The sequence below is a fragment of the Juglans regia genome, chromosome 9, assembly GCF_001411555.2.
Source record: "Juglans regia cultivar Chandler chromosome 9, Walnut 2.0, whole genome shotgun sequence".
Lineage (NCBI taxonomy): Eukaryota > Viridiplantae > Streptophyta > Magnoliopsida > Fagales > Juglandaceae > Juglans > Juglans regia.
Genome location: NC_049909.1, coordinates 11654823 through 11669813, shown reverse-complemented (window position 1 = coordinate 11669813; position 14991 = coordinate 11654823). Strand labels below are relative to the sequence as shown.

Genomic DNA, 14991 nt, shown 5'->3' with positions numbered 1-14991 from the left:
TCTTTATAGGCTTATATTTATTTTCTTACATTTTCTAATTCAAGTTCCTTTTCTTTTTAGAAATCATATTCTCATTTTCATCCATGTTTTTTATTTTTCTTTTCAGGTTCTATATGGTAACATGGTTATTAACTATTGTTCAATGCATCTTGGACTCTTGGTGCCTCGGAAGGACGATTTCATTTGTGATAGATTTTTCATTCTAAGAGTACTCAAACTATTTGTAATAGTTTTAGATTAATTTGTAATGTTTTTGAATTTTTACTTAAAAAAATGATTATGGTCCCATTGAGGCCCACAGGTAGCCGAACGGCCGTGGGCCAATCGGCCCGCCCGACCGGTCTGGCGGGGCTGCCCGCCTGCATATAATGGGCCAGGTGGCGGGGATAAAAATAGGCCCCCAGCCTAGGCAGGTGGCAGGGATGGCTCTTGCGGGAGGGTAGCAGCCCTGTGACAAGGAATTAGCTATTCATGTAATGGTCACACAAAATTGAAATAATTCATACAAAATAAGCCAACTTTTTTCCTACCTTATCTCCATTTATTCCAACTTCCCAAAAATTATTCAACTCAGCCTTCTTCTACCCTTATCTTCTAAACACCTCTTATAGAGCACATTTAATTAATTACTCATCAAATTATAGAGACTGATCTACCATTTATTGATCTCTGTAAAAGGTTATTTTATTCAGCATAGCCATAATATCGGCATATAGTTTGTATAAGCAAAATTACAAAGGTGCACAATAACATAGATTGCTGCTGATCAATGCTGACAAGGACCATGGTCCTTCTCTACTCACTAAAATCACCAACAGGGGAAAAAATTAAAATTGAAAAAGCAAGAGCAGTTTACAGAATTTATCTTGATTGCCAGGGATTATCTCCATAGTAGTAAGCAGTACCAACCATCAGTGCTACTGTGGCACCTTGTGCAACCACACGAGTTCTCATGAGTAGCTGACCCAACTGAGAATTGCCTTGCCTGAAACTTATTAAGCCAGCCGTTAGCACCCCAGCTGTCATCAGTGCACCTGCAGTATTTACATCCATCAAAGAAAACAGACTTTCTAAGTATTCATTGGATATTCAGTATACAGAAGAGGTACTAAGAATTGTAGGTAAAGATGAAAGCAGCGCGTGAGAAAAATGTTGTTGAACTTCAGAGTCTCAGCTTAACTCATAAAAACTGACAACAGTGATTGCATGTACATTTAAAAGGTTTCTTATAAATCCATTTCATCTAATCGAAGAAAACTCTTGTATAAGTAATATTACAAGACCAACAAGATAGTCGTTTATTCCTTTTTCTCTTTTAGAAATATGGATTAACCTCACCTTTTAGTAATGTGGAATGGATTAACCTCACCAAAAAGGGGGTGAGGGACAAAATAAAAAGATTCTTTCATGGAAACAAAAAACAAACCTTTACAAAATAGAAAAATGGATAAATGGTATGCACAATAGCCATGGATAAATGGCTGCTTCGACAACAGGGAACGATCAATGGGAGGGTTTAGGGACTTTTTCTATCATACATTGTTACTTTGGGCTTCAGCCATCGTATTGAATGGGACTAGCTATAATGACTTTTATACTGACTTGCACAGCGCTTAGCTTGTAATTAGGTTAATCTCTTGTATACTCCTTGTGTACCTGGGCTATGCCTAATTACGTGGATTAATAAAAAATTTCTTATAAGAAAAAAAAAACAGCCATGATGATGGATTCCCACCGTTCATCACAGGAAAAACCAAGAGGAAACATAAAGAATTGACAAAAGCAACAGTTGGCCTGTAATATCTTCGTGTCCAACTAAAAATAAATTAGGAAAATATATAATTTTAACACCCAGGATACGTAGTGTACGGACCACCGAACCCATTTTTCAAACCTCAGTGATTTATGTTTAAACTTTAAAGTAACATTGGTAGTCCAAAAAAAAGTTTTGGAAGTCTCATTAAGGTACCATTACCACATCAACAACCTTTCTGAAAGTCACCTTCGAGACCTGCTTTGAAGTCTCTTGCCAATTCTTTCAAAAGGCCAACCCCATAGCTTCCTCGAAGGTCATAGAACACAATTTCTCTCCAGAAACCTATACTTCCATACTAGAAGCTATCTCCACAAACTGTAATTAACCAATCTCTGACGTATTTCATCACAAGAACTAGAGTCATAGACAACCAATCATAGAGACAGTGAAACGAATACTGCCACTCCCCCTAGGCAAAGAAATGGTACCTTAATGAACAAGATCATACCTACAAGGAAAAAAGGAAAAAATGGTGGGTTTGGAGGCATGTGGATCGAGATTGTATGAAGCAAGTGACTGTGTAATTCAAAAGAAAGAACAATTCAACGGAAATCCATGCACTCGGATGCTTAAAGCATTAATCTTCAAAATGGTGTCAAGTTGTTGATAACAAACATGAGGATGAAACAAATTTTCTTGCATTCCTAATACACAAGACCCAACATAGTCCCCAAGAGAGAGACTCTAAATGACGGCCTTTGCACTCAAAAGTGGAGAGTCCTATAGAACCGGCCAGGACCAGTTCTAACATTGATACACACCTAACAAATGCAGCCAAAACAAGAAAAACAATCCCATACCCAGATGAGATCTAATGAATCTGCCCCCACTTCTGTTAGAATCACAAAACTCAATTCCCACCAGTTAAAATTTAGCAGAGGCCAACATCTCAGCCAAAACTCTCTCATTTTCCTCTTTGTTAAGGAAACACAGATTAATATAAGAAAAAACAAATTGAGAAAAATTTAACATAAATATGGGGCATCGAAATTAACAAAGATCAAATATAATAATCAAACGACGTAAATGTGCAAAGTAGAAAAATATTGAGATATAGAAAATGAAAATGGTGGGTTACCAATAGGGACAAGAGGGTTCCTGACGCGCTTCTTCTCCTCGAAAAGTCCTTCCAAATTGGGCTCCGCCGTACCCATCTTCTCCGATCAAATAACCTTACCAGTTACATGGGCAATTATTATAGTAGGTAAAAAACCGGTGGTTATAGGAATTGCAACGTAGTTATCTGGTCCTCTGAACCTCCAAGTAGCAAATGAATGGCCCAAGTTTACAAGAGAAAAAGGAGGTTTTGAATATTATTAAGGAAGGAAAAGCCCCGTCATACCGAGAATCCCCGCCGATTGTGATACCGATTGTGTGTGTATATATATATATATATATATATATATATATATATATATATATATATATATTAATAATTAAGAAGTATTTTTAAAAAAATATTTAAAGAATTTAAAAGATGTTTGAAATAAAAATAAAAATTTACATGTTTCGGATTCTCGGCGGTGGACGTAGCAGTCCCTAATCCCTATTATTAATACAAGGAAAAGAAACCACAATTATAATGGTCAACAAACAACCACCACTACTCTCCTTTTTTCTTTTTTTTTTTAAAAAAAATAAAAGGAGTGGAAGCACACAAGATTTCAGAGAGCTTGGGTGGGTCGAAAGACTCGAAATAGGGGTAGCATAGACACTAGAGTTTTACTATTCATTTGGGTCGAATTTTCTTTCAACCCAATCCAAAGGTGGTTATCAGTCCGAATTTTATCCAAGCCGATAACCAGATTATCCACCCACCTATATTTGGCGGCTGGTACGAGTATATGAGAGTACCTACAATCTGAATTTACTTCTTAAAAAATTAAGTTATGTTCAACTCGGATAAAATTTGAGTATCTGAGTTTTTGGATACAATCCGAGTACTTGAATTTGAAAAAAAAATTCCTTTTTTTCTGTAAAATTTAGTCCTCCCGGATATCCGGATTTTTGGGTTTCAAAAACTTAAATTTTTCAGATACGCGCTCAAGTTTTCTTGAGTTATTGGGCAAGTATCTGGACTGCATTACACGCCCGAACCCGAGTATAGCCGAGTGCTACTTCTATAAACTTTTTGATCAAATCAAGAGAGAGTTGTATGTAGTCCAGCTACATCTTGATCATTGGGTCAATTCTCCAATATGTTGTCAGTTGCCAATGCGCAATAGTGGTGATAACATCAAGTAGGGCTGTGCATAATGGGCCATAAGCTCGATCCATCCGAAAGAACCGACTTTCCCAACCGGTGAAAGACGGGTTCATCAGGTCAAATGTATGATACCGGGTTTTAGGAAAAACAACCCATTGAATCCATCAAAACCGATTCTAAACTGAAAATGAAAACACTCTCTTCTCTCCACTACGAAAACCCTAGTCATTGTCGCCATTCTCCGTCGTCGGTCGCAGAGGTCATCGCAGAGGTGCGTTCTCTCTCTCTCTCTCTCTCTCTCGATAAGATTTTTAAGTTTTCTACTTGGGTCTGTTGTGGGATGAAGAGTTTATAATTGATGAAGACGTTTCTTTGGTAGTTCATATAATTGATGAAGGGATCGTTGGGAGTCGTGGAGATAATTTTTGCACTTGTTCTAACTTCGAGCTTTGTTTAGTGCTCTGTGTGCGTGCGTGTGTTTGTTTAGCTTTTTTGTGTTAGTTTGATATATGATGGGTAAGTAAGGGAAACGGATTTACACTCTGGCTCTACCAATCAAACACTCCCTTGGGCTGGGAATCTACATGTTTGATCCCAATCAGAAATTGTTACCCGAAATGGTGTTGTTTGAGGAGTTTTATCGAACTAGTAATAAACGGCATTGGGATGTTAAATTGAACTGTGCAATTGTTTTATGTGTCATTGACTAGCCGAGGAGAATTGTGATTTGGCTTATTATCTTGATTTGGGTATATTCGAGAAAAAAAAAAATACTGGTAGTGTTGTTTGATAAAGATTCACATGTGCAAAGCTAGTTCTTTAATAAGATTCATATATTTGTAAGCTAAGAGTATTATCCATTTGGTTCACTACTTGAGGGATGAAAATCACAGAAAAATAATGAATGATTTGAGTAGTGGGAAACATTTGGTAATCGTTTGAAGGGATATTTTGTAGGGTTCATATGGTGGTTTCGAGGTCTTTGGCTAGTGCAAATATAGTTTGAAGATCCTGGTATTTACTTACATTGATGAGGAGTAACTCAAGGCTTATGGTCTGCATGATGGTATGCTTTTCATTCTCACTCTTTTATTAGATAAACTAAATCACTTTGTGTTGACTTGAATTATTTGATGTGCTATTATTAATTTGGTGTTAGACTTTTTCATAATGGCAAATATAGAGGAAGAGATGGGAAGATGTTGTAATTTGATCGTTGGATGCTCCTCAGTCCTTTATCAGTTGATGTTCATATTTTTATAATTTAGATAGTTTTTGTAATAGATGGCTTTTGTACATTTTTTTTATTAGTTCTAAGGAAGGACCTGAGGTGATTACTAATTAATGTTATCATGGGCAGTATGGATAAAGTCCATCCAATGGCTCCTTATTTTTTATGAAAGTTTATTTTTTAGTAAGTATTGCTGAAGTGAGGTTGGCTGCTTTTTTATTACATTGTTATGCATGGTGGTTGTTGTTTTTAATTAGATTATTAACAGGATTTGATTGCAATGTGATAAGCCTAAATAGTTCTTTGCATATGCTTCTTTTTAATTCACATCATGCATTTGCACCTTTACTTCTTTCTTAGAAGAATTAATATTCTAGTTCTTATGGTTTATTTGTTTTTGTTCATCTGGTTTATGTCAATAACCGTAGACATATTTGGATTGTTTACTCATTTTGAATTATACTATCCACATAACGTTTCATTAACTTTCAGCTTGTGGGATTACCTCCTGCATATAATAAGTTCATCTTTATATTTTTGAGATCTTACTGACCTGTTTTGCATGCAATATTCTGTCCATTCAGCTGGTAACTTAACACAGGTCACCAACGTTCATATCAGAACTATAGCAAGTGTCATCCCCACATATCAAATGTTAACGCACATGCTTCCAAAAAACAATCTGCAAGAAACTGAACACTAGTTTCAAAAACTTTTGGTGGGGAAAAGAAAAAGATCAAAACCACAAGTTTTGCCTAAAATCATGGAAATCTATCTACCAACCTAAAATAGATGGTGGATTGGGATTACAACTGATGGAAAATATGAATGTAGCCTTGTTAGCAAAGACAGGATGGGAAATGAGCCAACCAAGTAATAATATCTGGCACAAGCTTTTATCCAATAAATATTTGAAATCAAGCGTCTTCGAATTAGCAACCCAAAAGGTAACTGACTCGAGTCTCTAGAAAAGAAATCTAAAGACAAGACCATTGCTGGAAAAATGTACATGTTTCAAAATTGTAAATGGTTTGTCTGTGGAAAATTTTAAACGTTTTCCTCTCATTCACACAACTGATCTTTTGACTACTCTCAAGGTCTCAGATCTAATTATCTAGAATAATAGATCTTGGAACCTCTCAATGTTATCATCTCTGTTCCAACAAGAAATTATAAAGGAGATTCTTAAAATTCCTTTGCCCATCTCCAATCATTTTTCGGATTGCACCATTTGGAGTAAAACCCAAAATGGGAATTTCTCAGTTAAAAGTGCACATCATCTTACATCAACTAATGTAAACTCTACTAGAGAAGCAATCCCGGATATTTCATGGAGGAAAGTTTGGAATCTCAAGATTCATTACCGCCACAAGCTCCTTCTATGGAAGATACTTTGAGATATTCTACCAACAAGAGAGCGCCTTAAAAGGTTTATTCCAAGCATTCTCTCTATAAACTGCCCACTTTGTGATGAAAAAGAAGAGACTCTCCTACACCTATTCATTGAATGCCCCATAACTAGAATTCTCTAGAGTTATAGCAGATGGCCTTTAAATCTCTCCTCTCTGGCGGTAAACTCAATGAAGGATTGGTTCCAGTTCATTTTATACCCCCAGCAAAAACTCGGCCTTTCCTCCCAGAAATAACATCCTTTCAAAATTTTTACAGGTCTGATTCTAGATTTTATCTGGAGGCTTCGAAATGACTAAGTGCATAATCACAAGGAACTCTCTCTTCACAAACTTTCACAACAATTGAATCTCTCTTATAAAAAAAAATCTACATGTATGGAAAGAAAAGATCAACACCAAAGTGGAGAAGGAATGGCAAAAACCTCTTACAAATCAAATATGCATATCTTTTGATGTTGCAGTCAAGAATTCTTTCTCCCTCAGCAATGAGCAGAAACTCAACAAAAGAAGTCATCGAAATCTGGACTGAGACAAATTTTACTACAACCCCCGGTGATTGCAGAGGCACTATCGGCAAAATTAGCTTTTAGAATGGCGGAACATCTCAATTATCCCTACATCTCTTTAGTTGGAGATTTTCAGTTTGTGATTTCTTCTATTTATAAAGAGGAATAGATCTGGCAAATAACGTCAATTTCAAACGATATTGCAAACTCTTTGAAATCCCACATAGGCTGGAGTTTTCAGAAGATAGATCAATCTCAAAATCGATTTGTGCATTCAATTGCACAATGGGCAGCTACAAATTATTTGTTTAGTAGCATTCCATTAGAGATTATCCCTACTATTATTTTGTATATTGATAGTGGGAAAAATCCTCCTTTGATGTTTGTAATATTTTATTTATAATATGCAAGCTTGCTTAGAAAAAATAAATAAATAAAGAGGGCCTCATTGACATTACGGTAAATTGAAGTTTTATTTTGAGCACATTGAGAGAATCAGGGCCGAGTTCGCCTTTTATTTTGGTCGTTTGGCCAGCTTCTTGATGGTCATTGTAGTAAGGCCTCGTTTGGATTCGAAGATGGGTTGAGATGGGTTGAGATGAGTTGAGATGAGTTTTGAATAGTAGTGAGATGAGTTGAGATGAGTTGAGATGAGTTGAGATGATTTATGAATAGTAGTGAGATGAGTTGAGATAATTTATAAGTTGTTGTAATTTATTTATGAATTGATATGGTTTTAACTTTATATTAAATGTTATATATAAATTATTGATAAAGAAGTATTAAATAAATTATTAATTACTCAGGTACTTTTTTTTTTTAATGAAGTGAATAATAAAAATTTTTGGATTACAATAGTCTTTTCTAATGAAAATACAACAAAATTTCGATAATAAAGTTAATCATTTATTCAAAAATCCCAATTGTAATTGTTTGCAAAAAACACGTTAAATAATATTAATATATTATAAAATAATTTTTTCAAATAGCTGTGCTTAAATTCATTTCCCATATTCACCGTAGTAATGGGAAATTTTCCCTACCTCTAATTTTCAATTATAGTCAATGATAATCAATTAGGAAAATAACATCATTAAATTATAAAATCAATCCTTGTAAATTTGTGTACGATAAAATTTACATATCGACCAATTATTTATGAAACTAAATTTACGTATATAGCTTATAATATTAGCAACCATATTTCTAAATAAATTTGCTACAAACTTCCCTATCTATATAAATTAGTAATATATTGCCAGACCAAAATAAAATTTGCAATACATTTGAATCTCTAACTACACCCGCATATAGTCTCAATAATGTCAATATTTATCAAATTAAGTCAATGACCACTCCTAGCTTCCCACATACGTTTGGCAATGTCATCCCTAATTGCAGCCATAGCTCGGGCTGATTCGACGGTCATGTCAGGACAATTTCTTGAAACTGCGGCGTCGCTATATGCACGACCGCTTGGACTGAGCTCCATATCTCTCCACTCCTCGAACAACCTGTCATTCGGGCTCGTCATTCTAATAAAATTGTGTAACGTACAACATGCAATGATCAGATCCCCTTGCCTCCCAACTTTATAACCAGGCATGAGTCTTAAAATTCTAAATCGTGATTTCAAGACTCCAAATGTACGTTCTATTACGTTACGAATACATGAATGACGATGATTAAAATAATCTTTATACCCCCTAAATCTCCGCTGACCCTGACGGTCACTTCTATGATATCTCTCTCTAGGGTAAGGGGGCATAAATCCTCGAGTACATGGATACGCCGAATCGACTAGATAATAATGACCTGTCAACCATTAACATTATGAGATAATCAGGCCCCAAGCAACGAATCCCGAGCTTTTTAAAAACAACAGATATAAAGACTCAATATAATCAGACAAAAATAATTGTGGCCTTCGAACTGATTTACCATCGAGAGGCATTGGAAATGCGTTGAGGCCCTGAGACAATGCATCGATGAATACACGTGCATCATGCGAGCTCCCCTCCCAACCAGTGTACAGGAATGTGAATTTCATGTCCAAGTCACATACACACAATACGTTTTGGGCAACCTTGCCATGCCGGTTGCGATATGCCTCACGCACCTCTGCAGGTACAACAGCGTCGATCATGGTCCCATCAATTGCACCAATGCATCCCTGCGCACGAGTAAGCGGACATGATACATACGAATACATACGGTTTAAGTAATTTACAAAACAATGATCCAATATGTACAGAATTATATTTTATTATCTACCATAAACAACTTACCTCAAACCAAGGATAATTTCTCGGATTGGCTGCGATTGTTGGGTGCACCCCGGATGTGTGAGTTGGGTAAATAAGATGTGTCCCTAGCCTACACAGGGCCTTCATAACGTTCCTCACATGGGCATTAACAGTTTCTGTTGAATGTTGAAAGCGCTGCCCCACAATCCGTTGTTCGTCTCCAGCTGCCAGTACCGATGTGAACATGCCAATTTGTTCCTCGACGGTCAACCCTTTTCTAGTATCCTTCAAAAATCTATTTGAACGTAACAAGCTGCATAATGCGCGGAAGGCATCAACCTCAAGTCGGAATAACTCGCGACAATTTCTTGGATTCCCATTCAAAACTTCCAAAATATATTGATGTCCCCGTAATCCAATATTGTGTTGTGGCTGTCTAAGCTGTTGTTGTGCTTCTCTACCAGCCCTCGCAAGAAATGCAAGTGTCTCAAGATCCTCAGTTGCAAGGTCATCTTCACTACTATCAGTCAAACACACATTAGGGAACGTATCATCTGAATCTCGATTCACGTTCATCGAGTACCTTCCTGCTGACCAATTCCCAGTGTGCACAGTGGGTTAATTCGTACTATTTTATCAAAACAACCATTGTAAATAATCTGTCACAAGTTAACAAAATAATAAGGAGGTACTACGATTTTAATATAATATATTAAACATAATCCAATATAATCATACAGAACCCGAACAGAGCCTAAAACAGGTCCTCCATAATCCGTCCTCATTTCAATCAGATTACAACAAATCAAACAGACAACCCACATTGGAAAAGTAACTGTTTATAAACTCATCAAAGGAATACAAATAGTCTCATGAAAAATAAAGGGTGACAATGCCATCGAAAATATAGCTTAAGAATTAAAAATGACCCTACTTTAACAATTACGGGCCCAATCGTCCCTCCTTGCAGCATCCAAGGACAAGAAAAACAGTCGCATCTCTGGGTTCAGTAATCTCTCGATTGCGCGAACAAGTTGGGATGGGTCCAACGGAGGGGAAAGCTCGCTGAGCAACGTCGCACAATGACTGATCGGATCATACCCCGCATTGGTCCCATCACTAGGCTCTGTCTCTTTGCTGCGCTTCGATGATGCCACAGCTTCTGCATCCTCATATCGTTTACGCCTCGCTCTCTGCGTCAGTTTAACCTCCTCGACGGCCTCAGAAAGCTGCACCTCAAAATCGCTCTTCTTTCTTGGCTTCGGCCTGCGTGATGACCCAGTCACGGCATCCTCTGCAGGTGACCCGATCCCCATCAAGTCAATAAAGTCATCATTGCCAATGGGCAAGTCCTGTCGATGGCCTAGTGCGGGAGGGCGTCGAGCTCGCATCTCCTCATCCAGGCGCCGCTCGTCGTCGCTATCTGCGGGTAGCTGTGTTGATGCGTGTTGCATAGTCCCGTATGCAACGGACGCGCCAAATATGGTGCACAGCTCCTCGTACTTTGGGCAGCCAAAAGTACGAAACCTCCCCCATTTCGATTTAACCTAACAATTATAGAAGAAACATACGCAGTTAATAATCAAACCTCGAGTGCTCAAACAACAAATTTGAAGGGTGCAATAAAGATGGTTAACTTTAATTAAAATTTTACCCTAATGGCATTCTCCCAGCACTCGTCACTCGCGACAACTGTCTTTGTGTCGGGATCCCAACCCATACCAGTTTGGCTCAACAAATCGGTAAACAAGCGCTGCATCCCCTTCAACCTCGTCAATTTTCCACGGACCTGGTTCCAGTCAAACACTTTCTTCCCAACAGCAGTGAGTCGCTGTGCATAAACTCCATGCTCTCTAAACGTTATCTTTCCGCCCTTTAATCTACCTTGAAGCGCATCCTGGTAGAGCATGTCGATGAATATCTCCTCCATGGCATCGCCCCAAAGCACATTATCCCGGCTCATATCTTCGGGGTCCTCCATTTCAAATAGCTAAAATGGTAATATAAGGAAAAAAGAAAAAAGGTTTTGCATGTCAACTACGCTACGTTATATGCGTTAATATGAGTAACGAGCCGGAATTACAAATGACCCATACCTGTTGATACGGCCGATGTCTAGCAGATGAGCATAAGGAGTATCGCTATGGGAACATGGATGACGTAAGTTTATTAATCCCCATGAAACTTTGTTATATATAAATACACAACAGTTGTAGGAGAAAAACTGAAACTCAAAACACTACACTACCACATTCAACCACATGCATACCAAAACTCAAACCCCCAAAAACAGAACAATAATCCCATTTACAACTCTAAAATAAAATGAGGCCCCAAGCAAACTAATGTTTCAACTATAAAATACATGCAAATGCAAAAAACTCCCCACATTACCTCAAACTACTCCATGAAAGTAAAATACATCCAAATGCAAAAATCAAAACCACATGAATACACGGCATACGCAGATTTTCTTATATAATGTTTATCAGTTCTATGAACTTCAAACGCGGGGCGACAATATATGAAATTCTATGATCAAGGGGCAGGCAACATGGTTGGAATTTGAGTGTGATCTGCTTTTGTATCAACTATTCCTTGTGGTTAATAATATCTCATAGCATCTTGTGTTTGACAGAAGTAAATTGCAGGGATATATATATTCAACGAATTATAATTTACAGTAGTGACTAACCTTTTTCCTATTCTGACATGTGACTGCCGCCCATGGATTTAAGTTGTATAATAATGATAGACACACAATTTTTTGTATGTCACAGTCGATACAGAACAATGAGTATATTTGAAAGTTTTTTCACTGATTATATGCAATGTTGTTAATTGGATTGGAGTCTAATTATATGCAAGCAGGAACTATTCGTATAAAACGATAAAAGGCTAGCTGAATTTAGGCAAAAGGATACACAAAATATTTTCTTATAAATTGACATGGTTTAACGTCATACTATGTTTAAGCCCATCAACTTGAAAAGTACTTTTTTAAAATTATCTTTGCGGGCCAAGTTTTTGTATATAAATAAAGATATATATATATTCTTTTAATTATCAAGGATAATTCATTAAGTAAAAGGAAGACTTGGAATCTATTGAAGCAACTAAGACCACATGATGAACTCTTCATAAGTACTCATCTCTTGATATATAATTTTCTTCCTATTTAATTAGTAAGACACCTTAATAATCCGGCAACAAATTAAAGCTTAGGAATGAAATTAAAGATCAGAGAGTGAAATTATTAGAATTAGTACCCACCACCTTTCACTCACTGATCATGTGTATGTGGCAATAAATTCTGGAATGGATAATAGAGCTTTTCAAACCTTTTTGTTATCCATAAGCCATAAGGGGATCATTCATGTATTATATACTCGATCATGCCGTACATCGAATTATAAATTGCTATAGTGTGTTAAAATTTTCATATATATATATGTTAGAAACTAATTATTTTGTATATTTCCTGGTTTTTCCTTCCAACAACAATACTAGAAGAGAGGAAACACAGAATTTATTACATATCATAAAATAAAATGAGGCCCCAAGCAAACTAATGTTTCAACTATAAAATACATGCAAATGCAAAAATCTCCCCACATTACCTCAAACTACTCCATGAAAGTAAAATACATCCAAATGCAAAAATCAAAACCACATGAATACACGGCATACGCAGATTTGAGAAAGAAAAATTAAAACCCCATTCCCACATTCAACCACATGCATAGCAAAACCAAAACCCCCAAAAACAGACCAATAAACCCATTTACAACTAACCTATGAAATGAGGCCCCAAGCAAACTAATGTTTCAACCATAAAATACATGCAAATGCAAAAATCTCCCCACAATACAGCCAACAATAATCCCCAACTAAAATCCATGCAAATGCAAAAATCTGTCCAATATTTATGCATCGAGTAGCAGATTTGACAAAGAAAAAATAAAACCCCATTCCCACTGTCAACCACATGCATACCAAAACCAAAACCCCAAAAACAGATCAATAATCACTTCTACAACTAACCTATGAAATGAGGCCCCAAACAAACTAATGTTTCAACTATAAAATACATGCAATTGCAAAAATGTCCCCAAATATGGTGCACGGCTGTAGCAGATTTTTGAAAGAAAAACTAACACCCCATTCCCACATTCAACCACATGCATACCAAAACCAAAACTCCCAACAAATCAATTATAATCACTTTCACAACTAACCTATGAAATGAGGCCCCAAGCAAACTACTCCATTCAACTAAAATACATGGAAATGCAAAAATCTCCCCACATTATGCACGGCAGTAGCAAATTTGAGAAAGAAAAATTAACACCCCATTCCCACATTCAACCACATGCATAGCAAAACCAAAACCCCAAAACCAGAACAAGAATCAATTTTACAACTAACAAGCTGAAATGAGGACCCAAGCAAACTATGACATTCAAGTATGCAAATGCAAAAATCAACCATATTATGCACGGCAGTAGCAGGAAAAAGAAAGAAAAATTAAAACACCCCATTCCCACATTCAACCACATGCATACCAAAACCAAAACCCCAAAAAACAAAACAATAATCACTTTTACAACTAACCTATGAAATGAGGCCCCAAGCAAACTCCATTCAACTAAAATACATGCAAATGGAAAAATCTCCCCACATTATGCACCAATCTCCCCACATAATGCACGGCAATTTTGTAAACAATTCACAAAAGCATAAGTTGAGGAAGCTCTACTTAAAGATAATTTTAAGTCGTATGAATGAGGCCCCAACCAAACTACCACATTCAACCCATGCAAACCCAAAAATAAAACCACAAGCATGGCAACCATAAACATATGCAGCCATGATTATGCATTGATATCCACATTCAAGTATGCATCGACCAATCATGCAAATTAACAAAATAACATCTAAAGAAATGAAATGGGTAAACAACATAAAAATTTTCTAAACACCTTACCATACAGCACTGAAAATTATAATAACATTTTAATTTAACTGTCGTGGTCATGAGCACATCAATGATAATATGGATATACATTTATCTCGGTCAATAACCACAACAATAATAAATTTAAGGAGAAATTCATCTCCACACTAGAGTAATGCCAACTGAAATTGATGCATTGCATTTCTAACAGCTTAAAATGATTTGAGATGAGATTCACATACTTGGAAGGATCGTGTTCTTGGAGCCGTGATGGTGAAAGAAATACCCCGTAGGTGGTTATGGTGGAATCGACTTCTTGAGGTGGGGTGTTTGCAGATTTTGTGCGTTGTGGGTTTCATTTGTGAAGGGGATTTATGAATTTCTCATGTAAGGGGCTCTGACAATATTCCCTAAATCTACACTGTACAATGCGAATCTAAAATCAAAACCCTAGAACTGATTTAACACAGCCTTTGGGTCAGGGGGCAGGGGAATCTCTGTCATGGAAGGGGGACGTGATTGTGTACGGTTACCAGACATATAGATGAAACCCAAATCGATTGGTGGGGATGGTATCTCTCACGCGACTGAGCTCCCTGGGTTGCCTCAGGCCGTCG

General features: G+C 36.9%; 2 protein-coding genes across 2 annotated transcripts; both read right to left on the bottom strand.

The window, feature by feature from the left end:
- Positions 1-644: 644 nt before the first annotated feature.
- On the bottom strand, positions 645-3174 carry LOC108989081 (RING-H2 finger protein ATL48-like). Its single transcript, XM_018962564.2, has 2 exons — positions 2895-3174; positions 645-1034 (listed from the first exon to the last, which is right to left on the bottom strand). Exons 1-2 carry the CDS (start codon positions 2968-2970, stop codon positions 862-864), a joined length of 249 nt encoding a protein of 82 aa, XP_018818109.1. The 5' UTR covers positions 2971-3174; the 3' UTR covers positions 645-861.
- Positions 3175-10352: 7178 nt separating this feature from the next.
- Positions 10353-11398, bottom strand: LOC118349421. Its single transcript, XM_035693838.1, has 2 exons — positions 11072-11398; positions 10353-10964 (listed from the first exon to the last, which is right to left on the bottom strand). The coding sequence occupies exons 1-2, from the start codon at positions 11396-11398 to the stop codon at positions 10353-10355; spliced, it is 939 nt and encodes a 312-aa protein (XP_035549731.1).
- Positions 11399-14991: the final 3593 nt, after the last annotated feature.